Source organism: Mustela lutreola, chromosome 2, assembly GCF_030435805.1.
Source record: "Mustela lutreola isolate mMusLut2 chromosome 2, mMusLut2.pri, whole genome shotgun sequence".
Taxonomy (NCBI): domain Eukaryota; kingdom Metazoa; phylum Chordata; class Mammalia; order Carnivora; family Mustelidae; genus Mustela; species Mustela lutreola.
Window position 1 is genome coordinate 166,237,601 of NC_081291.1, and position 25,890 is coordinate 166,263,490.

Below are 25,890 nucleotides of genomic sequence, written 5' to 3' on the forward strand. Positions count from 1 at the left end.
GTCACTATGTATAAAGCAAATAAATTCTATTTTGGTATGGGAAACAAAAAGCTTAATTTTTGATTCAGCCATCTAAGATGATGATGTCATTTCAGATAATAAACTATGTTACTATATTTGAACTTGTTTACAGTTGCAAATGCTACTTAATAACCCAAATAAAATACTAACAAATTCTCTTCCTTCTTCATTTGGGGAAATAAAACGAGAGAATACCAAACTACTACAGACTTCTCACTGCATTATAGGGTGCTAACCCTTGATACCCCTCACCTCCTCACACAAGCTTTCCTCAAACAGTTTGGTTGGCCCAACAAAATGCAATACCAAAATACTGCAACACAGTAGTTGCTGAAAAATTCAGCTTTATAGACTCTGGGAAAGAGGCAAGCAGGATATTTGCAAATAAGAAGCCGTATTTGAGAAACATGCAACATTTCTCCCCCATACATACATACTTGTAGGGGAAAGTCAAGCATGATGTGGATGGAAGAATGTTCCAGAGAGTATCTGAAGGGATATTCATGTTTGAAACGCTAGTTTTTCAGTTCAATCTCACTGGGTCTGTTAAGGTTATGTAAACATTTGGCTGTACATGTAAAAATTTATCACCAAATACAAATATAGAACTGACTCATTTTCCTGAAGTTTGGTTTACCTGCCCTAGCTGAGTGCATCTGTATACTTGTCTCAACTTGGTATCTTTTAATTCCACCAATCAATTCAACTCAAAAGGTAAAGAATCAGCTGGTGCCCTTTCTGAGCCTGGGCGTGACAATCATGGCATGACACCTTTCTCCTTCCCTCCTTCCAGAGTATTCTCTTCACTGCAGGTGAGATCACATAAGTGGAAGTTTAGAAATGGGGAAAGCACAGGAGGACGGAGAACGGTATCCAGCATGTCCTTTGAAGGAGGATGAAATTGTGAGCAATGAGTCTCCAGGCGGGAGGGTAGAAAACCCAGTTGGGAGAGTTTGAGTTTAATGAATTCCCTGGAAATGAGGGAAGGATTGTTGGGACAGGAACACTGCAAACAGAATGCATCAGAGACCACAGCTGAGGAAGAACTAGGATGGTGGCAGGTAAAAGGAAAGTGTTGTCAAAGTGGCAAACGAGAGGGAGGGCATGGCAGAGAGAGATCTGCATTAACATGTGTGAAAGGGGAGGCAGGTGAGGAAGACTCATTTTTCCAACCTGGCTTCTGGGTCTACACTGATGTGTTTATTTTGGGTTTCCTAAACATCTTATGCAAACAAAAAGAAGTCTTAGGGGAATTGTAAAATGACTGCGGTTGTTACTATAGAAGCAAGAGTCCTGAGGGCTTTAGAAACTGTGTCTATTACATGCATATCCACAGAATGGGCGTGGAGAAGGGGAGAAGGCATCTGGTGCCCGTCTGAGAGAAAAGACAACACTGGGAAGTCTAAACAGGAAAGAAGTTAATGTGTGTTAAAACATTTGGGCTTACTTTCCAATCCATAAATGTAATCCCCCCAGAGCTCCTATTATTTTATCACCTGAAATGTACATCAGCTCACTGTCAATTAGAAAATGCCAGAAGTCATGAAGAGATCTCCGGAAGATTGCACAGAAACTCACAGCACTTTTTCCCTAGAGAAGAAAATTATGTGAAAAACTAATCTCGAGGATCGTGTTGGTAAGTTTTTTGGTAGCTCCTTTCCTCTCTGACATAGTTCTGGCATCTGTTTTGAAACAAGGGTTCTCCAGTGCCCTTTACACTCAGTAATAATACAGTGAAGCTGACCCCGTTGAAACTGTGTCACCAGCTGTGATTTTACAGCTCTGCAATGGCCAGCGCTGGAGGGATCTAGGTTTCAAGAGGCTGAAAACACACTCAGAAAGGTAAGTTTTAAGAAACAAACAAATTAACATAAAATGTGTGTTGCATTGCATTGCACTGCCTTGCGTTGTGTTGTGTTAAGGGAGAAGGACTTACAGTCTGGTCCATATAAATGCAGTTATCCAGAAACCCAAAACAGTTTGGAGGGGTCCTTAACTATATGATGCATTACTTGTCGTCTGACGCTGTCATGCACAGACACTTCTTAGGGTCACCCAGGACAGCAGGGATTCATCAGTGGAGGACTGGCGGAGCAGGACAGACCATGGGAGAGTGGAGACTGCTTCATATAGCTGGGAAGAGGTGAGGATGTAGATTATGGAAGCAAACTCAGAAAAAAATAATAACCCTCCAAGATCAGGAAGGTATCGTTGAAAATTTCTACCTTATTAAAAAGTTTGAGTCTCCACTGTGCCCTACACAGGCCCATGGAGATTGGGGGCTGGCTCAGGGCACCTCTGCTGTCGCAGACCACGGCTGACGCTGGTGTTCAAAGCTCTTCCAGAACACTGGTGGTCCAGGGGCTGGTCTCTTTCAGCGCTGATGTTTACAATATGGCGAGGTTATAAATAAAGCAAGCACTGATGACATGTAATTGAATTCAGACACCAGCGTGGAGCAGTCCCTCAGAAGCAGTGCCATTCTTTACAGGAATTCTAGGGAGGAGGGGTATTCCTGCCGCAGCAGATGGGGCTGGAGGGGGAGCTTTGAGAGGACGAAAAGGGAAAACCGGGAAATCTATTTCAGCCTCAAACTCCAAGCTTAAGAATGGAGAACAATGAATACAAAACCTCCCTCTTTTTCCACTAATCTCAACAAGAAAACATGATGTGTGGGGTGGGGGTGGGGGCAGTGGCTAACGAGAAGCTTCAGGAACAAGCACTTCCTTCTCTAGCCATATTCTTATTTCAGGGCTCCGAAAGCAGCCATTCCCCCCACTTCCCCCATCCTCTGTTATCCAAACACCATCCTCATTGAAATCAGTGCTTTCCGCTCTCCCTTTCGCAAACATACCCTCCTTTTGAACAAATATTTCCTTTCATCACAAAATCCTTCTCGGTCTCCTCCATCTCTGCAAACAAGCCTCACCTCTCCACTCAGCCCTACACCCACAGGCAAACACCTCCTCCCCGCAAACATCCCTAGACCCTGTCTGCTCCACAGATGGCCCTCCACACACAGTGTCGGCGAGCATCCCGAAATCATCATCTCAGCACTCATCTCCTCATCCACCACTCCCTCATCCCACGTCCTAAACTCTGCTCCTTTAAACTCTTGCTCCTCACTCAAGCTTTTTTCTCCCAGTGCAGACAAGAAAAACACTTCTAGTAGTAGACCGAGTACCCTTCTTGTTCTTTTTGCAAATAAACAGAGCAGCCAGTAGATTCCCACTCCTCTCCCCTTGCACCATGTTCTTTGTCATTTAAAGATCTGCCTATTTCGGGGCACCTGGGTGGCTCCGTAGGCAAAGCATCTGCCTTGGGCTCAGGTCATGATCCCAGAGTTGTGGGATCAAGTTCCACATTGGGCTCTCTGCTCAGCCGGTAGTTTGACTCTCCCTCTGACTCTTACCCCACTCTTGTGCTCTCTCTTGCTCTCCCTCTCAGATAAACAGATAAACTCTAAAAAAAAGGAAAAAAAAAAAAGGTCTGCCTATTTGAACGAAATCATTATTATCCATTAGACACACACACACATGGGTTGATCATCTCAAAGGAGGATATTTTCATTTTCCTGTAAGATCCAAAAAAAAAAAAGCAGTCCCACAGGAATTAATGTATTTTGAATGGCAGAGTAAGGAGGCTCTTTTGTCTCTGCAGATGGAACCCATTCACAGGTGGCTGTAAATCTTAACCGCGGGCAGCTATGCACCCACACCCTCACAGACAAGCATGACACAGACATGCCCACGGCAGCAGGAAACACACGAAGGCTCGCCAGGACTGCCAGGGAAGGCTCCCCAGAACTGAGACAACTCAGGGCCCCCTTGCAACTGGCCGGCCGGCAGGGGGACCCACAGCTGGGCCGGGGAGAGAGGTGAGGACCATGGAATGGCTGACATGACTTCTCAGGACACCGATCACACAGTTTCTCTTTTAGTCCGCTTTGGTTTTGCTTTTGAAGCTTGGCTACATTATATTCTTGAGTCACCTAAGTAGTCAGGGAAACCATTAAAGAAAGATCAGAAGCATCAAATACTCCTGGAGGGAGGACCGAGCACAGATGGGAGCAGTGAGCGATGAGGGGTAATGAGGACATTTAACGCAGCTGGAAGGAGTGAGGACAGAAAGTTAGAAGGAGTTCCAGCTCCTTCCTATCACAATAAAGGAGGCTAACCCCACGTCACCGATCCCTTCTGTCATCTCTCGCTGTACTGAAGTCTGAGCTCTGTCCAAAAAAGAACTCCACACGGTATTCCAAGGTTCCTAAAAGTAATCACAACCTACAGCAATAGCCCTACTTTAAATGAGGATCTTTATCTCCTGTATCAGAGGCTATTTTCTGGAAGTCCAGAGGGTTATATGGGAATACAAATCTTAGAGGACTGCAGCGAAGAGTTTTAGTAAAACATCAAGTAGGCGGATTTGAATAAAAATTTGTGCGAGTCCCTTCAATGAGACTTCTTGGTACGAACTTTGAAATATTCCTTAGAATCTCCAAGGAATTCGGCAGCACGTTTCCTGTGACGGCTCTCTCCAGCCGGTGAGGAAGGCAGGCAGGAGGCAGGCCACAAAGCACAAACAACCTCAAAACACAGATGGGCCATTCAGATTCTTTTCCCACCCACAAAACCCCTGACTCGCACCTACATCCTCAAGATGTGACTTTTACCGGTTAGATTCACATCAGTGTTCATGCCGGTATTAAAGTAGCTTTAGCAATATTTTTAAAAAGAGACAATATTAATGCAATAAACATTTACATACATATATTATAAATTCAGCTCAACACAGTGACGTGGTAGGAAAGGTCTCTAATTAAAAACATGCTGTCTCTGATTACAGAAAACACAAGGCCGAGGAAATATAATAACCACCACAGAGATGCTATCACTTAAATCTAGAATATGGGAAAGGCTACAAAACAACAACAACACATCCCAGTATCTTCAACCAGCATATGGCAAAGGAAAAAAAAAAGAACAAGAAAGAGAGGGAGCTGTTCTGGATTAAAGGAGACTTGGGAGACATGCCAATTAAATGTAATGCATAGGCCTTATTTGAATCTTGTTTTGAACAGTCCAACTATTAAAAAAATTTTATGAGACAAAAAGAATCTGGACGGTGACTAGAAAATAGATGATACTGTAAATGTTATTTTTTTAGGTGTACTAATAATATTTTTAAATATTTTTAAAATATTTAATATATTTTTAAAAAGCCCTAATCTCTTCGAGTTATTTTAAATTATTTATAAACGAAATAGTATAGTGTTTAAAATTTGCTTTATAACAATCCATGTTTTGGGGGAAGAAGTAAGGTCTACAGATGAAGCAAGGTTAGGATCACATATGGAAGGTACGTGAGACTTCACTGTATTATTCTGTTAACTTTTGTGTACGCTTAAAATTTTCCATAAGAAAATACTTAAAAGGTAAGATGTATGCATTTTGAAAATCAATATGAATAAAAATATATGAGCAAATATTGACTTAAAAATAACACTGGTTCACTTTACAAAGCATCATGGGGTCCTATCAGTGGCTTCTACCTAATTTTTTTAAAGTATGAAATATTAACCCTCTATCATATTGAAGCTCTTAAAATTAGCTCTTAAAAGCTAATTTTTTTAAACACATGGGGTAAATTTGAAAAAAAAATGCATTGTCCAGATTCCAAGGGTCAGGCGGTTACATTCAGAATGCTTGCTAGATAATGCTAGGTGCAGTAACTAAATTTCACCACTAAGTGTGCCCAAAGAAGAACCATCTCCTCAGAAAGTTAAAATGTAGAAGTATTCACAAAAACTGCCAACCTTGCTATATCTTGAAGAATGTGAGCCTCAAAAATACTTTAACACACACACACACACAAGCTTTATTACAGATTTGTGCTAAGAGAGACTGACAAGCTTTATAGATAAATTAGGTTCCTCCCTCTTTGAAAGTGAGAGAGTTAGAAGAAATTTAGACTCATATTTTTCAGAGTTCTTTATAGAATCCTAAAACAGTTTCAGGTCAGGATGAAGATTCCTGAAATCTCCCCTCCCCCCAAATCCAATGTTTCCAGATGTTTCTTTTTTCTGATCGTTGGTATAATTCATTCCTGGGTTGAATGATTCTGACTATAAACCTGGAAGAGTCCTCCTCTGTTATGTTATCACCATAGTGAAGATAAAACCAGAGAAGTGGGGGGGACTCGGGAAATAGCTAAACTGGGGGTCATGTCTGTGTGTGTGTGTGTGTGTGTGTGTGTGTGTGCGCGCGCGCGCGCGCGCGCACAGCTTACTTCAGATTCGTGTCCCAAAGTAGGGGGTCCTCCAGGAAAAAGCATCCTTCAACTCAAGGCCAATTCCAAGCAAGAAAGATGTTGACCTTGGGATCATATTGGGATAAAGATGCTCTCTCTTGATCCTGAAACCACCATTAGGGACTTGAACTGGAAGCTGAGAGTCTAAGGGACCAAACTTTGATCTTTTTACCACCCTGTCCACATTCCAGTCTACTGATCAAAATGCAATCTCTTAAGAGTCATCTTTTAATCTTCCAAAGTAACATTCCCTAAATCCCCAAACACTACATTCCCCATTCTCTTACCCAAAATTTATGAACTGGGAATAGTCAGAGCTTAAGTAGGCTTAGGAGAGATGAAACAAACACAAGGTAACCACATCTTCCAAAGTCGTGTTTTTCCCTTCAACTCAAAAACTGAGCAGATGGATTTCAAAAATGCTGTAAAGTAAACAAAATGAAATGGTCATGACACCATCTCCTCATTACTTAATGGTTGATTACGCAGAGTGGGTATTATAAGACACTGCTTTATTATAATAATAAATAAAGACCAGTTATTGCTTGGGAGGGAAAGAGAAAGGACTTGAACCAGCAGAGATCCATAATCAACTAACTAAATTCAATTTAATCAATGTTGTTGTTTATAACTGTGACCAAAAGACCTAATAAAGGAAATGGTTTCATTAGGATGTTATTTTTTTTTGTAATGGCCAATCTAGTACAGAGAACACTGGACAGGCTGCCAGGGGCATGAGTCAGGAGACCCGTCCTAGTCCCGGTTCTGCCAAAATCTCCAGCAGAAGCAGGAGCCAGAGCAAGTCACTTTGCCTGTCTTCACCTTGTCTTAGCAGAGGCTTCCCATATTTAAAATGGTAAGGGCGACCTGGGTGTTCTTCCTGCTCCAGCTTTCTAGACTCACGGAGATGCTGGTTCAGTAACACAGGAGTGCCAGTTCTACAACGCAGGAAATGGAAATGACCACAGAACAGAAACATGTTTTAGTGATAAGGTGGCAGCGACCTAACTGGGAAAAGCTTGCCCCCACGCTGTTGCCCATGACATTCCAAGGGCATGGTACATTGTTTCAGCATAACATAGTGGGAAAAAGGCCCAGTCAGAACTATGTTAATGCAATATCAGGGTACTTGATTCAGCATGATGTATAAGAAATACTTGCTCTGCACTCCCATAGCTTGCCATTTCCTTAAAAAATCTTAAGTTGTTTTCGAAAACCTACTTCTACGATGACGTTAGCAGCGTGGCAGCCAGACATCACTTCCCAGTCTCCCCTGAGTATCTATTGGCTCTGAAGCACTATTCATGCTGGGTCTGAACTGGTCGAAAGAACACAGGAGCAGGCTTTCCTTCGCTTTAACTGTCCTTGCTTTAGTACTACAGTGGTCAAGAAATACATCTAAGAAAAATCTTGTAACCTTTAGCCTTTTTCTATTCCATATGCTAATTCCACAAGCATACTGCCATCTGGAGAAGTCACACACAATGTGCAAACCAAATATTCCAAGATGATCAATACTAATTTCCGCAGAACTCCAGAATTAGCAGCAAGTCTTAGAAAAGGCCGACCCTGCCTGAGGTAATGATATTAAATATTGGCATGCACAAACTTTTCCTTTCCCTTAATTTGTAAAGTAAGAAAAAGCAGTTTGTCTAATAAATCAACTTCTACACACTAACCAAAACGTCTCTTATAAAAAAAAACTCTCAAAAACTTTTCCATGTGACAGCTTGCACTCTAGATCTTATCTGTTTCTTTGTATAGCAAGCTTCTCCAATCCCTGATTTTCCTGTCACATCTCAATAAAATGATTTTTAAACCTGGGTTTCTTTTCTATTATTGACCATTAGCTGCTACAGCTATAGTCACATGTCAGAAACATCCCTAAATATCATGAAAACAACTGTGCGTAAATTAACCCCTAGAAGATTCAAATCCTGTGTGATGGAGACAAGTTCTTCTCTGTTTATCCTGAAGAGATCTGACAACCTGAGCTACCGTATTTGGTCTCATTCACTTTCAAAAGACGAGTCATGTTACTCAAATGCCAATAAATATTTCCAAGCAACAGTTATTTAAAACAAAACAAAATAAAAAACAAAGTCAACTCACATCTTCTCCTCCCATCGTCTGAAAAAAATGAAAAATAAAAAAGGGGGATCATGGGAGGGGCTGCTACTGTTCTTTATTGTGGTACCTGCAGGCAGCAGACCCCTTTAAAAAGTCCTCACTTTCAAATAATTTCTAAATATTCTACTGTGTGCTTGGCCTTGAGGTGCACCCACTGGCTCGCTGTTGAAATAAGAACAACTTACCTCAGCACAGTTCAGAATTCCCACCTCTCCCAAGAAAGGCATATGAAAAAAAGTTTTCCTAATGCCCAAACCTCTGAAACTAGAGTATTATTAACTACCACGGCAGGATCACTTAGCACACAGAACTAGAATCCGTAATCACAAGCCTAATGACTAAACGTCGAAATGTAAATGTTAGCATACAAATGTTTGTCACTGATCAGGTCATATGGACATGGCTCTTCTGATAATTCCAAGCTCACTGAGATAATACCTTTATACAAGCAGCTATTCACAAATGCCCTCCTTTTTAAACTCTCCTAGGAAATTAACAATAGCTTTATGCTACTATCGTGTTCTTCCCCATTAGGTAAACAGATGGAGTGGTAGAGATGGGGGTATAAGAAAGCACAATGGCACAGGAGTTAGATTTGACTTGCAGGTCCTGCACTATTCAGGCAAGTTGAGTGCATCATGGGCAGAGGAGTCGGAGAAGAGGATTTCTTTTTATTTACAGGATTCTTTTGTCTCACTTGCCCAAAGGATAGCCGAGCTCCTAACCCAAGCCCTGTGCAATCACAGTTATCATAGACAGCCATTCATCATGAGAATTTCCCCCCAAATTGCCCCCATGTGTGCTCATTTCCTTATATACCAGGTGTCTTTTTAAACCCCATACTCAGGAGGCCACTCTCATTTCCCTTTTGTCCAAGACAACTCTATCCATTCATATACTCTACTCTTAACCCATAAGGCAGGGAGGGACCAAAAATCTCAAATGTTCTGTTTTGTACCTGGATTCAAAAGCAGCATCTGCTGTGTTTGTGAAACCATCTGTTGCCCACTTTGCCGAGGGAAGGACGGTGCAAGCATCACATGTGGAGTGTCACAGGTCACACAACGGAATGATTTCCTTCTTCGGGCCAGCACACCCAGAGTCTGATCCACTGCCTCCATGGCTGACGCTACTCTCCTCCAGTCAAGGGTTTATTTATTTCCTCATGGAGAATGGTACCTCTAAACTCCAAACTCTCACGACGGGTCAGGTCCAGGATTGAGTTTTTTGGTCTGTTTGTTTGTTTATTACAGTGGCTTGAATATCAATTTCTAAATTCTCTAATTCTGGGTTATACCTAGAACTACATCTGCCACAAACTCACTTGAGACCTTATGAGTCACTAATCTCTGGACATCTCTGTTTTCACATCTATAAAATAAGAAGGTTGAACTTGGTTATCTCTGAGGCTCCCTTGTGCCCTAACACTCCCAAATTCTGTGATTTTTAAATGAACTCCAAGTTGTCTGTGAACACAAGTTCCTTCACATCTTTGGTATACTGAGGCTCTTAATGCCAAGGGTGAAAGAATCTGGTGCTGACGAAAAGGCTTCTACGACATGGTCTCTTTGTGTTTAACTAGAACACAGTTGGTTTCCTGAAGAGCCAAAGTAGACTAAGATCCTTAATCTTATTAACATTTGCCCATGAGGTAATGAGCTAGTATTTTAGAGTATTATTCTAGAGCAGTTCTCTAGATTTGGGAGCTGAAGAATTCTTTGGGTGTGTTCTGTGTACTGTAGCATATTACACAGCAGCTGAGGCCTCTACCCACCAGATGCAGCCCAGCTGGCAAGCAGGGATGTTCCCTACCTCCAGCTGGAACAGCCAAAAAAAGTTTCCATACATTGGCCAATTTCTCCTGCCTGGGGGTCGGGGGAGGGCGTGCAAAATCTCCCCTCATCCTCAATAGAGAACCATGGCTGTAATGGGTATTGGGGCTTGCAAATAAGGCACATCACTCAAAAGTTGTTTTTGTTTCACATGGGTGATACATTGTTAATAAGTCAAGCACACCAAGACCTAACAGTGAGATTTTTAAAGCACATGTATTCCACTTGAAAGAAGTACAAAGCTCCGCCTTTACAAATCATTCATAGCAGGCCTCCCTGCAAAGGGTTGAGAACTAGCACACAAAGTCATAACCTCATCTGCGCTTTTCACAGGATCTTCCCCAGTATGCTCCAGAATCAACTCTTGGCTTACAGACTTCAAAACAGCACTTTGAAGAGAAGGAAAACCAGTGGTTTGCTTTGATCAGTTTGGCTTTTTCTTTCCTCTCTTGTGCAAAAGCCAGTAAATAAGATGTTTCTGAAAAGGTTGCTAATGAGTTCTGGCTTTGGTCTAGATTCTTGAAGATAGGGGTTAGCAAACTCTTAGCTCAATTTCCCAAGTATCTTTCCTCCACCACTTCAAACAGAGACACCCCCTGCGGTCAGTCCTCTGCCCAAAGAACAGCAGCTACCAGCTCCGTGAGACAGACTGAAGGCTGCAAACTGCAATCATTACTCCTCTTAACCAAACATCTCATTTTCCCACTGGTGAGAAAGGCTGATATTTGCAAACCTCTGGGTCTCAGAAGGTGAAGGCTACGCTAGTCGAAGGAAACACCCATTTTAAACATTTTCAGGACTTTACAGAGTTTCTTAAGTACATACAGCGCTTGTACTTCAAAATGTCTGTACATTAAAAATGTAAGGTGAAAAAGAAACACTTTTAAAGGACTAAGTGCAGGGTATGAAAAGGGAAACGTGAATAGACACAACTGTTACTTTTCAAAGAACTCAGCTCTTTATTCAAACAAATATTTACACAATTGAGGGCAATGGTACCAGGGATATAGCCATTCTGGTAAAATAGTGGGCAACTCTAGAGGTTTATTTATCCCAAATCCAGCTACTCTGTTGCTATCCTACCAGGAAGCAAGAATTCAAGTGTACTCGGGGCAAAAGTTTAACCCTCTGAAACTGAACTTCATTTGGATCTCTCCCAGCTGAACTCCAATAATGTCTGAATCTCAGGGACGGATCTCAAACACCTCAATTAAGCCAAACTAGGATGCTTCAAGTTACACTCCAATAGTTGAAAGAAAGTATCTGCAACTTACACATTTCTAGAATGAAGGGAAATATGGCTGACAAAAAAACTTATACTGAAAGGAATCCACATTTGTGCAACTCCTCTCCGAGTTCCACTCCCAGGCGCGTTTGGCAGTGACTAGTCTTGCATTCTAGAACTCTTGAGAGCTACTTCAGAGCTGCACAAGGAAGACTTCTAGGTATCAGGGCAGGGCCAGCCAAGAGTATTTCCAGCCCCCAGCAAGTCTACCAACTTAAAAGGCTGCAGGCAGAGTTCCTTCTTTTACATAAGAAAGGTAGATGCGCAGGCTTTGGAAGCCGGCTGGACTTCAGAAGCTCTAGCAAACAGGACACCTCTACCCTGGAAGGGACAGCCTGTCAGCCTTTTAATTTCCTGGCGGTGGCGGGAGTTAGCCAGGTCCTCCGCGCTTCAATAAGTGATGACTGCTAGTGCTAAGTTACTGAAAGCACCAGCAAACATTTCAGCTGCGCCTCAGCCCTGCCCGACGCGGGCTGAAACGGGGGTTCAGAAAATTCCCCAACGCCTGCAGCCTCTATCTCTTGGGGTACAGAGACCGCCATATCACAAACTTTGGGGGATCCAAAGCCAAGTCGGAATCTGAGGTTCTGCGCGGCTCAAACTTGTGAGCCGCACTCTTGAAACAGTGGAATCACAGAAGGGCAGCTAGCCAGATATTTGGGGGTAGGAAGGGGTCGTTTCCGAATCCCACGCCCCACACCATCCAGCAGCAGACCTTCTCTTTCCTCCGCGCACCGCGACAAAGCAGCTTTCCACCGCAGATCCCAATCCCTCTCTCGTCGGTCATTCCAGAGTTCTGGAAAGTTGCCTCCGGTCCCCCCAGATCTCGCCCGTTCCTTACAATCGCTTCGTGAGATTTCCCCCTATCCCGACACTCCCTCCCCAGGATGCTCGCCAGTAGGGTCCAGTCACCACCCGGGGTTCAGGCCCCCCAAAGCTGCTCGGCCAGGTTTCCGCTAACCCCAGTCCGGGCTTTTGTCCCCAGAGCCTGCAAGAGAAGCAAAGCAACTCCGCGTCCCCGGCACCCACTCACCGTCTCATCTTTCCTCGAGCTGCGGCTCTCCACCGGCCCCGTCGCCCTCTCGCCTGGCCCCCGGCCCCTGCCCTCCCTCCGGCCCCCGGCCCCCGACCCCCGATATCCGGCCCCGTGCGGGGCCCAGACGCAGCTCCAGCCGCAACCGTCCGGCCACTCCGGACTCGCCGTGCGCAGTCAGCGCGCCCCTCCTGGGCCCGGGCGGCCACTGCCTCCTCTCCGCCCCCAACCCTCCGCCGCGCAACCGGCGGCGACCAACTCGGCGCGGGGGAGGCAGCGCCCCCGGGGAGCGGCCCGGACGCCCGCAGCCGGCGCGCCCCACTCCTCCCGGCCCGCCGCCGCCCCCTCCTCACCTGGCGCGTCGTCACTGCCGGGTCTCCGCGGCCAGGGCGGGAAGGCGCGCTCGGTGCGCCGCGGCACCCTGTGCGGTCCCCCTCCCGCCGCGGTGGTGAGCTCCGCGCTCCACGGTTCTGTGCCCAGGCCCCTGCGCAACCACCGCGCGGGGCACCCAGCGAAATGGGGCAGTAAGTCAGAGAGCCGCCCAGCTCACGGCAGTTTACAGTTAGGGCTTTTACTACCGCTGGAGGAGCCCGACTGTTCGCCCCATCACCCCGCGCCAGTCCGCAAAGCCGCCTTTACAGCAGCGCACTGGAGACGTTTGTGGCAGGCTTTCCTTTTCCTTTTCTTTTTTCCCCTTCCCTTCGCTTCCTTTCCTTTCCTTTTCTTTATTCTTTTCGTTCCTTTCTTCTTCTTCTTTCTTTCTTTTTCTTTTTTCTTTTCTTTTTTTTTACGGTCTGGACGAAGGGCGGGAGGGTACACGTCCTCCGGTGATGATTTCCTCACCCGCTTTGGAGTTTCTACTGGGAAACTCCAGGTGGCCACGCCTCACCTGCTCCCGACGGCTCGCCTGGGGGCAGGTACCTGACGCGTCAGAAAAGCTGCTTCGTAAAATCTGTGGGGCAAGGCCTCACCTAGGGGCTGAGGATTTGGAACTAACTCATTCTGACTTCCCTTCGGTCATTTTTTGAAAGTCTGGTTTTTTTTTTTTTTTTTTTTTTTTTTTTTGAGTTGCTGCAACCAGTGAAAAGAAGGCTGGTGTGAACGTCCTCCAAAGGATGCTTCCGAGGAAGGCAACGAAGCGGACCCAGGGCAGTCCGCAGTGCATCTGGGCACGCGGGAATGTGAGCCTCTGCCAAATTCTGAGCCCGTCTCTGGGGTTACGAAGATGAAGGCCCTCAGCCTTCAAGGAAGCCTCAGCAGCAGGGAAGAGAGTACCATGAACTGTGGACTTTTAAACATATGCTCAGTGTGGCTTTGGGGAAGCTGCTTTAGCTCCCAGTGACATTTTCTTCATCTACAAGTGTAGTAATAATGATACTGATGTTGGAAGTCGGATAATAAGCTTTTGGATAATGTAGGCAAGGTATCTGTCACCGTAAGTGTCCTAGTAGTCATTCAACAAATGGCTTATTTCATGGAATTTTCATTCATGCAGGTGAAAGCCTGGTTTCTAATTTCAGGGAGAAGCTCATCTATGAACTGCTTGCTGTTTTATAGGCCTTTTTTTTTTTTTTTCTTTCCTCTCCTGGCTCTCTGCTGCACAGAAACATACAGGGGTCAATCCAACCAGTAAGTGCTCTAGCAGATCTCTCTTCTCTCACATCATCAATTTTCTCCCTTTATTGGCTCATCTCCTTCCACATAAAATCATGTTATGTGTCCCATCTTAAAAACAAAAAACTCCCTCTTGAATCCACTTCCCGCACCAGCCACTTGTCTTTTTTTTTTAGCTCGGCTGCAGCAAAATGCCTTTTAAAATATGTTGAGAAAAGCTGTCTCCAGGTTCTGTCCTCTCATTACTCCAGCCAGGCTTTTGCTTTGCCCATGTCACCAGTCCTCTTCTTATGGAGATCAAACTCCCGAGTCAAAAGGTCTCTCAGTCTTTACCCCACTTGAGCTATCAGCTGATAGCTGATCATTTTCTCCTCCTGGAAATGAGTTTGACGTCCACCACATCTTATTTTCACGGTTTTGTTCCTAACCTTTGCTCCTTGTCAGTCTTCCTTGCTGGTCCCTTTTCTTCTCCCGGCCTCTGAGCAGTGGAGTGAGTACCCGAGGTTCAGACTTTGGTTCTCTTGTCTATCCACACTCACTCCCATGGTGAGTTCATCTTGTTTGTGGCAGTAATTACCACCTGTATGGTAATGACTCTGAAATCTTACCTCCGGCTGGGCCATCTCCCCTGAACTTCAGGCTTCAGGCAAGGCCCACTTGGATGCTTACAGGGCTCCTCCCACTTAACATTCCCAAACTTGAAATCCTGAAATTCCTCCCTCCACCTCCCTGACCCTTTGGGGGTCCTGTCCCAACTGAAGTCTGACTCATATCAGGCCTAAAACCTTGGTGTTATCCTTGACCTTTCTATTTCTCTTGCATTTCAAATCCAATCCATCAGGAAATCCTTTTAGCTCTACTTTCACAATGAGTCCAAAATTCAACTACTTACCACCTCCACTCTTATCACCACCCAGGTGTAATCTACCATCATGTCTTCACTTTGATTACCCTCACCCTGTTTCTACTTTTGCCCGCCCTGTGGGCTCTCCTCCACACAGCGGCCAGAGCAATTCCTTTAAACATTATGGCAACTCGTATCACCCCATCCTCGAAGCCCTCAGTGACAACAAAAGCCAGAGTTCCTAGAATGACCCAGAAGGAGAACACATGATCTGCCCTTCTCTGACTTCAGCTCCTACTTCCCCCACCTCACTCACTTAGCTCCTGCCACCAGGGCCTCCTCAGTATTCCTAGACTGGTTTCCTGGACAGGTATACTTCCATCTCAGGGCCTTTATGCTGGCCTCTCTGCCTGGATTTGTCCCCTCCCCCAGCCACCGTGCTCCCTCACTCCCTCACTTCCTTCAAGACCCTGTTCAAACGTCACCGTGTGCCTCAGGCCTACCCTGACTACTCTAATTAAAATTAAACATGTGTTCTTCATACCAGTAAGCTTTCTTTATTCTTTTATTGACAGAGTTTTTACCTTTTATAATATTATAAAATGTACTTTTAGAATTATATTTATTGTCGGACTCTCCTCACTAGAGTGTAAATTCTGTGCAGGCAGGGATTTCTGTCTGTTCTCTCCAGTGACACATCCCCAGTGCCCCTGAATGATGCCTGGCTTGTAGTATAAATGATGGCTTTGACCCAGAGCACTATGGTTGCAAACATTTTCTTGCCCAGAATGATGCCACTCAACCAGACAGACGTTTTAGAGACAAATTGTTCTCCCCCCAAAGGGTCTGAAGAGTATGTCTACCAACACAGCACACCTAGAATGACAGTATTTAACAACATGCGTGTCTGAGAAAAAATAGCTAACGTTCCCTCAGAGCAACAATTGCTGTATATACTAAGTGCTCTCCCAAATATATTACAATGTTAGTTTATTCCTCTAACAACCCTGTCAGGTAAGTACTATTATTACTAACAACCCTCTGAGGTAAGTATTATTATTACTCCCATTTTATGACTGAAAAAAATGAGGCACAGAGGAGTTAATGGTCACTCAGTTAATAAGTTTGGGTGGAATCGGAATATTCTCAGAGGCAGGATGGTGTTAGGGTCCATACTCTTAAATACTCCCCTCTGTCTCTTGTTTGGGTAGGATGATATGTCAGAGGAAGTTTCTGGATAAAGATTAATTCATAATCACCGGGCAAAAAAAAGTGATCCTCATTGGCCTCTTCTCACTGCCTTGTTTTATTTGTTGACATTTTGGTCTCTTTGACTTCAGCCAAGCTCCTTAAAGGCAAGAGGGATCATTTTATTCATATTTGTGTGAACCATACTCTAAGACTCAATACTACTCGACACTTGATACTCACTTGGAAGGGGCTCAAAGACGATTCATTCAATGTGACTTTTTATAAAGTGACTAAAGCCACCAACGCTTCTCACTTCTGCTGCATTGGTGTGATTTTCAGTAGCTGGCATAATGCCACAAGGACCTGGAGATGAAGAGGTCCCCACGAAACCACAAAGCTTAAACTACATGTTAAATGCAGACCTCAGGCATCTTCAAGTGTGGAGAAGGAACTCAAAATGTAACACTTGTTATTATGTAATAAGTATTATTACCAGAATTTCTTTTTAGTTATGATGATATTTAAAGAGAAAAAAAAAGAGTTTTTTCCTTTCACCTTTTCCATGTCCTAGGTTCTTTACAACAAAGTCCCCTCTTTAATCCCAGGCCGGAGCCACACCTCCCTCTCTCTCTCTGCCTTTTCCTATTGTCCACTAGGATACTGGGTTGTAAACTACCCCCTTCTCTAGGATCTGTAGTGGATACCATACCCAATCTTACTTTGCTATATCCTCCCCTCACATAGGAAAAGGAGAAATGTTGCACAAAGTTATATTATAAGTTACTTAAGGATCATTCCATTTGGACTTAATTTTGCTATGGTACCCTCTCATTAACAAAGACCAGTTGGACTTGATTAACTCGTGTCCTGAATCTGCACATCTCTTCACCTCTCTGTAGTGATAGCGTAACACATGTTTGTAGCTATTAACTTGGGCTATCCTCAACCCCAGTCCAATTATTTGTACTGATGTTCTCTTTAATAACATGCCTATATAAAGAACCAAGATGTTTTTATTTGCAGAGTGCAGTGGTAAGATCACTGAATGGGAGTCAGACAGACCTGGGTTTAAACCCGGACTCAGCCCTGTTGGAATGTGTTATTTACTTTTATTGAAAAACAAATTTCTTTCCTGAAAAAATGAGACTAATAACACCCAACTCATATTTTAATGAATGAATGTGATGTGATAAGGGCACCATGCTTTTGACAGGAGACAGCTAGCACACAGGGAGCATTTGAAAGTATAGGGTTTTTTTTCCTTTTTAAAAAATAAAAATGCTTTATATTCAAGGTATATAACATGATTATTTGATGGTCATACAGATAATGAAAGGATTACTACAGGCAAACTAACAAACACATCTTGTCACATAGCTACCTTATTTGTGAGGGGGTAAGAACACCAGAAATCTACCCTTTTATCAACTGTCCAATATTCAATACAATATTATTAACTCTAGTCAGCCTGTTACACCTTAGATCTCCAGACTTATTTATACTTTAACTTTAACTCCATACTCTTTGGCCAACATCTCCCCATGTTCCCCACCTCCCTGTCTCTGGTTATCTCCTTTCTGCTCTCTGCTTCTCTGTAATCAACTCTTTGTAGATTCCACATATAAGTGAGATAATGCAGGTTTTTTTCTTTCTGTGTCTGGTGTATTTCACTCAGCATGAAGTCCTGACCAAAAGAGAAATTTCCAACCTAATTTACCTTCTCTTGTGGAACTGTTGTCAATAACATCAAGCCTTTCGTTTGTACTATCCTATGTAAGTCGGGTTCCCCACCATAAACTCATTTTAGAATTTAGTACTAGGATACATTTTCTCTCTCTTAAAAAGTCGATGTTCTTTCATTTCTTAGAAAAGGTATTTCATCTATTTTCACAGTGGATTTGCATTCGTCGTTAAGGAGAACTATGTAAACCCATGTTTCCCTTTGTATCCTGGTTGCCAGGAAGCTCAAAGTCATTAAATGATTGTATCATGGAAATAAAGATTTTGTTTCCTACTACTTTTTTTTTTTTTACATCTTTGATGTATTTTTATTCCAATAACCTTACTGGATATTTGGACTTTACTCTGTGTTCTCAAATATGTTTTTAAAATATGAAGTAGACACAACACATTGGCTCTTCAAATTAATGCCATAAAATTAACCAAAGCTAAGGTGGGAATTTATCCCTGTGTACGACTTTATGTTCAAACTATTAAGATTGCTTCTCCGATTATGAGAGTAATCTAAATACACATGGACCATCTGATTAATTTCTGCATCAGATGTTCTCTTTCAGCCCTGTCTCCAACCTTGTCTGTGAGTTTGTACTGGAATCAGGCAGGAAAAGGATGCTGGGTGTGTGTGTGTGTGTGTGTGTGTGTGTGTGTGTGAGAGAGAGAGACAGAGAGACAGAGAGAGACAGAGACAGAGAGAAAGAGAGAGACTTTAGATTAACCTATCCCAGCAGTGTTTATCAGGCCCATTTTTCTAATCATTCAAAGAGCCTGAATTGGTCGACTTTTCCTGCATGACAGCCTTGGGTTTTCTTTGTAGCTTATCTGCCCATCACAGAGAACAGCAGTACCCCCATGAACACCGCTCCTGCGTAATGCAGGGAGCTTAGCCTGTCTGCCTCTCCCCTTTGTGTTCCCTTTCACCTGACTCTCACCATTTCACCAGTTATCTCATTCCTTGACTTCAAATTCCTTCATGACATGTTAGGCTATGGTATGCTATATAATATGATAGGACAGGATATAGCGTACTTCTCTGAGCCTGTTGGATAGGGATAAGGGCTCAGATTGATGTGTTGGATCTAGACAGACCTCGCTGCTCTAGAGACTTCTGCCAACTCAGAGCAGCAGACGGGATTCAGCACATGAGGAATGTTAAACACGAAGGCAAATTTACTAAGCATCTACTGTGTTCCACATGATATACCCGGATGAGTGGAAGATAGAGCTAAAATAAATCATTTATTATGTGGCTCTAGATAAGAAGTTTACTGCCAAGCAGGGAACTGTAACATGGTAACATACAATAAAACATACTGTAAAAAAGTGATACAAGTGGGTTCAGGGAAGGGTTTCTCTCTACCCAGTGAGTCTATCAAGGAAGACAACACATGTGATCTTTCTATGGAGAAAGGTCCCTTCTAGACAGAAGAGAGAGCGTTCATAAAGAAGCCCAGGTGGACTAGAGAAGCAGGGCATCCCACACGGATGGAAACGTGAGAGACAACACGGGGGAGTTGGGGCCAGCTATGGGAGGGAGGGGAAGAATAGGGCTTTGGATTTTAGATTTCATGTCTAATACTATTTTAGTTAGGTCATTTCCTTGCTCTAAACTTGCACTGGCTCCTCCTTGCTGGACAAATACAGGAAGAGCCGGCGGCTGTGTAGGAAGTGGACACTGATTATATGGGTCTGGATGAAAGAGAAAGATGAGCTCCAGCCACAGAGTTTGAAGACTCCAGTAAAGCCATAGGATTCTCTTTCCTCACATGTTAAGCAAAGCTGTCAATCCGAGTCAAGGCTGCGCAGTCGCATATTCACTAAAGGCTCAGTCAAGACACCAAATCTCTCTGTCCACTCCTCACTGCCATTCTTTTCCTCGGGTTAGGATGATTCCATAGTTACAGATTAAAAGAGGCTCACAGAAATGAGCACAGAACAGGTACCTTTGGGCTGTTGGGCCAAGTGTTGGACTGGAAAGTCAATGCTTTAATATTCCAGGGAGCCAGCTGTGTCACCGGGGGTTTGGGGCTACTCACTTGAACTTTTTTATAATGTTTCACATTATGGGGATAATTGCACTGTTTCTCTCTGGGGGAGTTAAGAGAGCTAATGAAAACATTTGTGTTTAGAACTCAACGCTGGCTAGAGATTGAGTGTCAGCACTCAGGAAGTTGTATGTGGTTGTTTGAGGCATTTAGTTCTGAGATACAGATAGCCATGTTTATGACTAAGATACAGATAGTTTATGTTTATGACTAAGACAGTTCTTCTAGAGTCATTTGAATTTCTGGCTTTTGCCAAGAACCAAGTTTACATGAGTTACAGTTATGCCTAAAGAAAATGGTATTCCTTTGCTCTTTCTCAAACAGGAACCAAAAGAAACTCTATTTAAAAGGTCTTTCTCTGATTGTTCAAGAGGTTGATTCCTGATATTAGTCTTGTATTTATAAGATTGACATAAGAATCTCCAGAACTTGAACATCAGTTGATGAATATATTGTGCCTCTAGTAAGTAATATTACAGCTTTTATAAAAGTCTTATCAACCCCGTACAGTACAAGAAAAAACTTACATCCTTTGAAATGAATTTGCCAGTCAAGAAGGCAAATGTCGATACTTTCAAAGGGTTCATTTCTCTCCCCCATCCCAAGCCTGCTGGCAGAAAAGTAGCTCTTCCTCTGTTTCCTCTACAAAAAAGCCTGGATAAAGTTTGAGGATCCCCAACAGCAGGAGTGCTGGTGGGGGGAAATCACCTAAGTGCTCCCCATTCCTCTTGTCCATTCACACTGATAGGCATCAAGACAAACCCTGATGTGATTTATTGTTTTCCTATTACTCACGCTAGTTTTTTCCCCCATCCCATCTGGCTTGTGAAGTTCATCAAAGTGACTATCCAGGTGGAAAATTCCTTACACAGTCAGTTTTGAAGGATCCATATGGATGGAGAGCAACATTACCCCTAATTAATAACTCATTGATAATTAGATCTCAAAAGAAAGTTTTAGCTCTAATGAGCTATTAGCATTTCAGGTTAAATTCTCTAGGACTCCATAAATAGTTGAATGCTTTGATTCTATTGGAAATATCAACCTCTCTTTTTCTCTTCCAGCTGTTGCTGTCACAGTCCTTAGTATAAGAAAGAAGAGGGTTGAGGGGTACACAAGAAGGAAGGTGGTGATCACATACTGTACACCTTTACAGGGAGTCCCTTGGGCACAGCAGACCCGGTGTCCCCAAATCATCATTTCCTTATTCCACGTACATCTCTCAACTCTCCTCCTTTTTATAGTCCATAATTAAATGAAAAGTCACCCTTTACATTCAGTCATCCAATCCCCCCAGTCTGGAAAATGTCTTCAGTCTTATTTCCCCAACCCCTGTTACTAATCCATTGCCAAACCAGATCATCTTTACCTCTTAAATGTCTGTCAGTAGATCTCTTTTCTCCATTCCCTTTACCTTCATTGATCTCCTAGTATTCTTAACTTCACTCCTAGAGAAGGAGCCCAGGAGCAAGCCCGGGGCATAGGGAAGATATGATTTCATTGGACCTGAAGCTAGAGAGACAGTGGTGTGTGGTTGGCAAGGCTCACCCAAGGCAAAGGAAGATGGAAAGAGTCTAAAGGGAAAGCTAAGATACACAGTTCGGAAAGAGAGAAAGTATCAAAAGTATTTGGGCAGGAGGAGGGATGAGGTTATGGGGCTATCACTGAGGGATTACTCAGTATTTGAAGTTTGCACTTAGGACAGGAACATCATGGCCCAGTGGGACAGGTGTAGGCAGACATTGGAATTGTAAGCTTCCAAATCAAGCCTCCAGTCTCAAGAGCACTCACCTAAAATTCATAACTATTTCATTTGTCCTTTTTCCCACTAGGTCCCCACTAGAATCCCAAGCTTTGAAATCAGGGACTCCTCCACGTGAATCACCATTATACGACCTGGGCTTCCCATAGTATTTCAGACATGGTAGACACATTGTGTACTTAATGAGAACAGTATTGAATACTGAAAATCTAATCTCATCACCTCAGTGCTTAAGAATTCCTCAGTGACTCCATCAAGACATTAGGCTAAAATAAATCCAGAACCCTCAGCTTCTCATTAAGCAAATAAACAGAAAACAAACAATTTGGTTAGGTCAGGTTATTTTCCTAGCGGGTAGCTTGACCATTTCCTACCCCCCAGCCTGCAGAGAGGGCTGCTTTCAATCTCAGTACACTACTTGTGGCTTTTTGCATGCGTCATACTCATTCTTTCTTAATAAGCAGCAATAGTTCAGAAAACATACTTTCCAGAAAGCTTTTCCCAACTTTATCCCTGGCCTTGGTCAAGTAAGAAGGCAGTGATGGTTAATTTTGTGCCAGCTTTGCTAGGCTATGGTTAGACTGGTCAAACAACAGTCTAAATGTCACTATGAAGTTTTTTTTTTTTTTTGGGGGGGGGACTATGATTAACATTTAAATCAATAGACTTTGAGTAAAGCAATTGCTTTCTATAATGTGATTAGGTCTCATACATTCGTAGAGAATTTAAGAGCAAAGATTGAGGTTTCCCAAGGAAGAAGAAATTCTCCTCAAGGCTATCGCATAGAAACGTTGCCTGGATTTCCAGCCTGTGACCAGCCCTACAGACCTGCTAAGCTTCACAACTGTAGGCGACAATTCTATAAAATCAATCCATCAATCTTTCCCCACCCCACCCATATATATGTATATATGTGTATATATACAGAGAGAGATTGTGGTTCTTTGGAGAACCTAGACTGATACCTTTCTATTTTACCTCCTATGTCTAGGACTTTGCAGAATGAGTCAATGAAAAATTAAATCCAACATGAAATCACCCTCCCTTCACAGAAGAGGACTTGGCAGTGCAGACATGTAACAGCTCATGGTAGGGAAACACTAGTGAGGTTAACTGACACGTGGTCCCCAGCATATCCCTCAGTAGCCCTTTCCCTGTCCTGGCCCATGACTTGATCATCTGAGGTAGAATCAAAAATAATGAGGAAAATAGACATTTTTTGAGTCCCTTCATTCTGTTTTGAATATGGGGGAATACATTACAAAGATTTCAACAGCCACTACCAGCCCTGTGATGGGAATGGCTGCGTGGGACCTCTGCCCTCCTGGAAGAGGCAGCAAAATCCACTGCTCCTCTAAGAGAGCCTAAAAGACGGGACACCTTTCTCTGTGCATCCCATCTCAGCTTTTTCTGTGTTGGCTTTAATTTTTGAATGACCGAGGAGTCACTGAAAAAGACCTCTCCACACCAGCTACTTTGGCCTGCTTGTCATTCTAACCTCTGGTCTAAACAGACCTCAACATGTCTTCAGTGAGGTAAGTAAGCACAGGGCTGAAGCTCTAGGCAAGGATTGCCAGCCTGCAGAGATTTTTCTCGTGCTTGCTGGACTCTTGAATTTATGCTGGAAAATGCCAGATCATTTCTAGTAGGTATGATGGAGAGTAGGTACTGGTGAATATTTATCGACAATCTCCATCAATGACGTGCACACTGAGAGTTCTTACCGGTAGCCACTTTGTCAGCTCCCTCCTGCTCAGGCTCCTCTCTCTGGGTATTGCCTTCCTCCATCAGGAACTTCTGCTGAATCTCAGAAGAGAAACTGGGATCGATGCCGGCCTGTACTTGGTGAGAAAAGAAAAGTACCAGGACTGGGAAGTCAAGGCAACCTCTGAAAACTGAAGGTCAACAGAGCTAACATATGGGGAACATGAGTGGCTGTTGAATTTGAAAAACAGACATCCTTGATCATCTTCTAATCCCACTGCAGGCGACCCTTTAGAATGACAGATTTAAACCCCATCACCAGCAACAGCACACTTTGACAGTGGGGGGAGGAGGGAGGGAGCCTGGGTGGCTCAGTTGTCAGTTGGTTAGGTGTCTGCCTTCAGCACAGGTCGTGATCTCATGATCCTGGGATAGAGCCCCCGTCAGGTTCCCTGTTCAGCAGGAAGTCTGTTTCTCCTTCTCTCTCTGCCCCTCCCCCTGCTCATGCACTTTCTCTCTCTCATTCTCAGTCTTTCTCAAATAAATAAATAAAATCCTTAAAACACACACACACACACACACACACACACACACACACACACACCTCTTTGGGTAGAATTGTTACAGATTTAAAAAAACAGATGCCAGCAAACAAGCATATTTAGACAGAACAGTCAGTTTCTCAACATAGTTGTCCCAGCTTGGGTTTTGTTGTTTCTTATTTTCTGTTTTTCATCCCATGCTTTGCCAACCATCCTATTAGGTACTTAGTCTTTATTATATCTTTTAACTTTTACAAAATCTCATATTATAGAGAAGGGAACCAATGTCTTTGTTCTTAAGAGCTCCCCAAGGAGCTCTTGACTTTAAGTCATGTCTTTCTCAACTCTCATGAGTCCAATTTTCTCTGCAGACTCAGAGGTGCCCCAGGAGGTGATGTGGTCCCACCGTCATGTAAGGGATCCAATTTATTGTGCACCTGCTATGCCAAATATTTCTCATCTAATTTTCACAGTGGCTCTAAGACTAAGTATTACTATTCCCATTTCACAGATGAGAGACCTAACACTTAGGACAAATAAAAGAGTTATTAAAAGTCAATAATGCATGTTACTTTGTAAGGTAACAGCCCTCAGCTACTATTAAGATGCTGAAAGAGTATTGGGTTTTGTTTAAATTATTCTTGGTATATTAAGGAGGATGGATTTTAAGAACTAGAGGCAGAAAGACCAGTTAGAGGTCTATGCAATATTTCTAGGAAGAGACATTAAGAAACTAAAGTAGGGCATTTGTTTAAGATAACAAGGTTCAGACTGTGATATACATATAGATCTAGAAATAGGCATAGGCATAGAGATAGATATATATATATTATCAGCACAAGATAACTCAAGATGATTTATTGGTACTGGAAGAAAGGTATGGGAGAGTATGGTGTGATTTTGGTAGCTGATAGATGATGATGCCATTATCTAAGAATGGAAATACTGGAAGTGGAGCAGATGTAGAGTGAGGAAGGGAATTCAGTTTTGGATGTGTTGATTTGGAATATGTCAGTAAAGCATCCAGGCAAAGTGAAGGGTAGAGATCATGGCTAGAGGTGGAAATTTGGAGGGTCAGATCATGAGAAGCTTTGCTTCTTCTCAAAATAGTCAAGTTAGGCTGGCTCATATGTTGAGAGAAGATAAAGAGGGAAATGGTAAAGATCTAGAAGGGAGGGAGATGAAGTGATGAGCAAGGTTGTGGGAGAGAGAGTAAGGACTGTGTCAAGAACCCAGCTAGAGGATTGGCCTTGACTAGAAGAAGTGCTCCTCCTTTCAACAGAGTTCATAGAGGAAAGGTGATGAGGACAATGCCTACATAGATCAATGACCATGGCCAGAAGCATTAAAAGCTGAGGATTTTTACATGATGAGGGCCTCATGATTATCAGGGAAGTACAAGACCAAGTCTCCCATGGAGAGTCCATCAGCTTGAACATTTTTGTAGGAGATAAATGCTGAAACATAGTCTTCCAAAGTTATATTAAAAAGAAGCTTGGAGGCGTCTGGATGGCTCAGTGGGTTGGGGCCTCTGCCTTCGGCTCAGGTCATGATCCTGGGGTTCTGGGATTGAGCCCTGCATCGGGCTCTTTGCTCCGCAGGGAGCCTGCTTCCTCCTCTCTCTCTGCTTGCCTCTCTGCCTAGTTGTGATCTCTCTCTGTCAAATAAATAAAATACTAAAAAAAAAAAAGCTTGAAAAACTTTGTGCCACAAATAATGCCATCAAGAAAGGAAAAAAACAACCCACAGAATGGTAGAGAATATTTGCAAATCATACATCTGATAAGGAACATGTAATCTGGAATGTCAAAGGATTCTTAAAAATCAAAATGGTCACAGGA

The 25,890-nt window shown here is 43.3% G+C and overlaps 1 protein-coding gene across 28 annotated transcripts in view; it reads right to left on the reverse strand.

The window, feature by feature from the left end:
• PHLDB2 (pleckstrin homology like domain family B member 2) overlaps positions 1 to 25,890 on the reverse strand; it is a 220,871-nt gene that overhangs the window by 90,040 nt on the left and 104,941 nt on the right. For 22 of the 28 annotated variants that reach the window (XM_059164161.1, XM_059164165.1, XM_059164181.1 and 19 more), the window contains one exon: positions 23,528 to 23,644. The exons of 2 other annotated variants lie outside the window; for them this stretch is intronic. In XM_059164161.1, the coding sequence (XP_059020144.1) occupies positions 23,528 to 23,591 (64 nt within the window). In that variant the 5' untranslated portion in view covers positions 23,592 to 23,644. Of the gene's footprint in view, positions 1 to 12,610; positions 12,780 to 12,963; positions 15,473 to 23,527; positions 23,645 to 25,890 lie in introns of those variants that run through there. 4 more of the 28 variants (XM_059164158.1, XM_059164157.1, XM_059164169.1 and 1 more) reach the window with 3 other exon arrangements.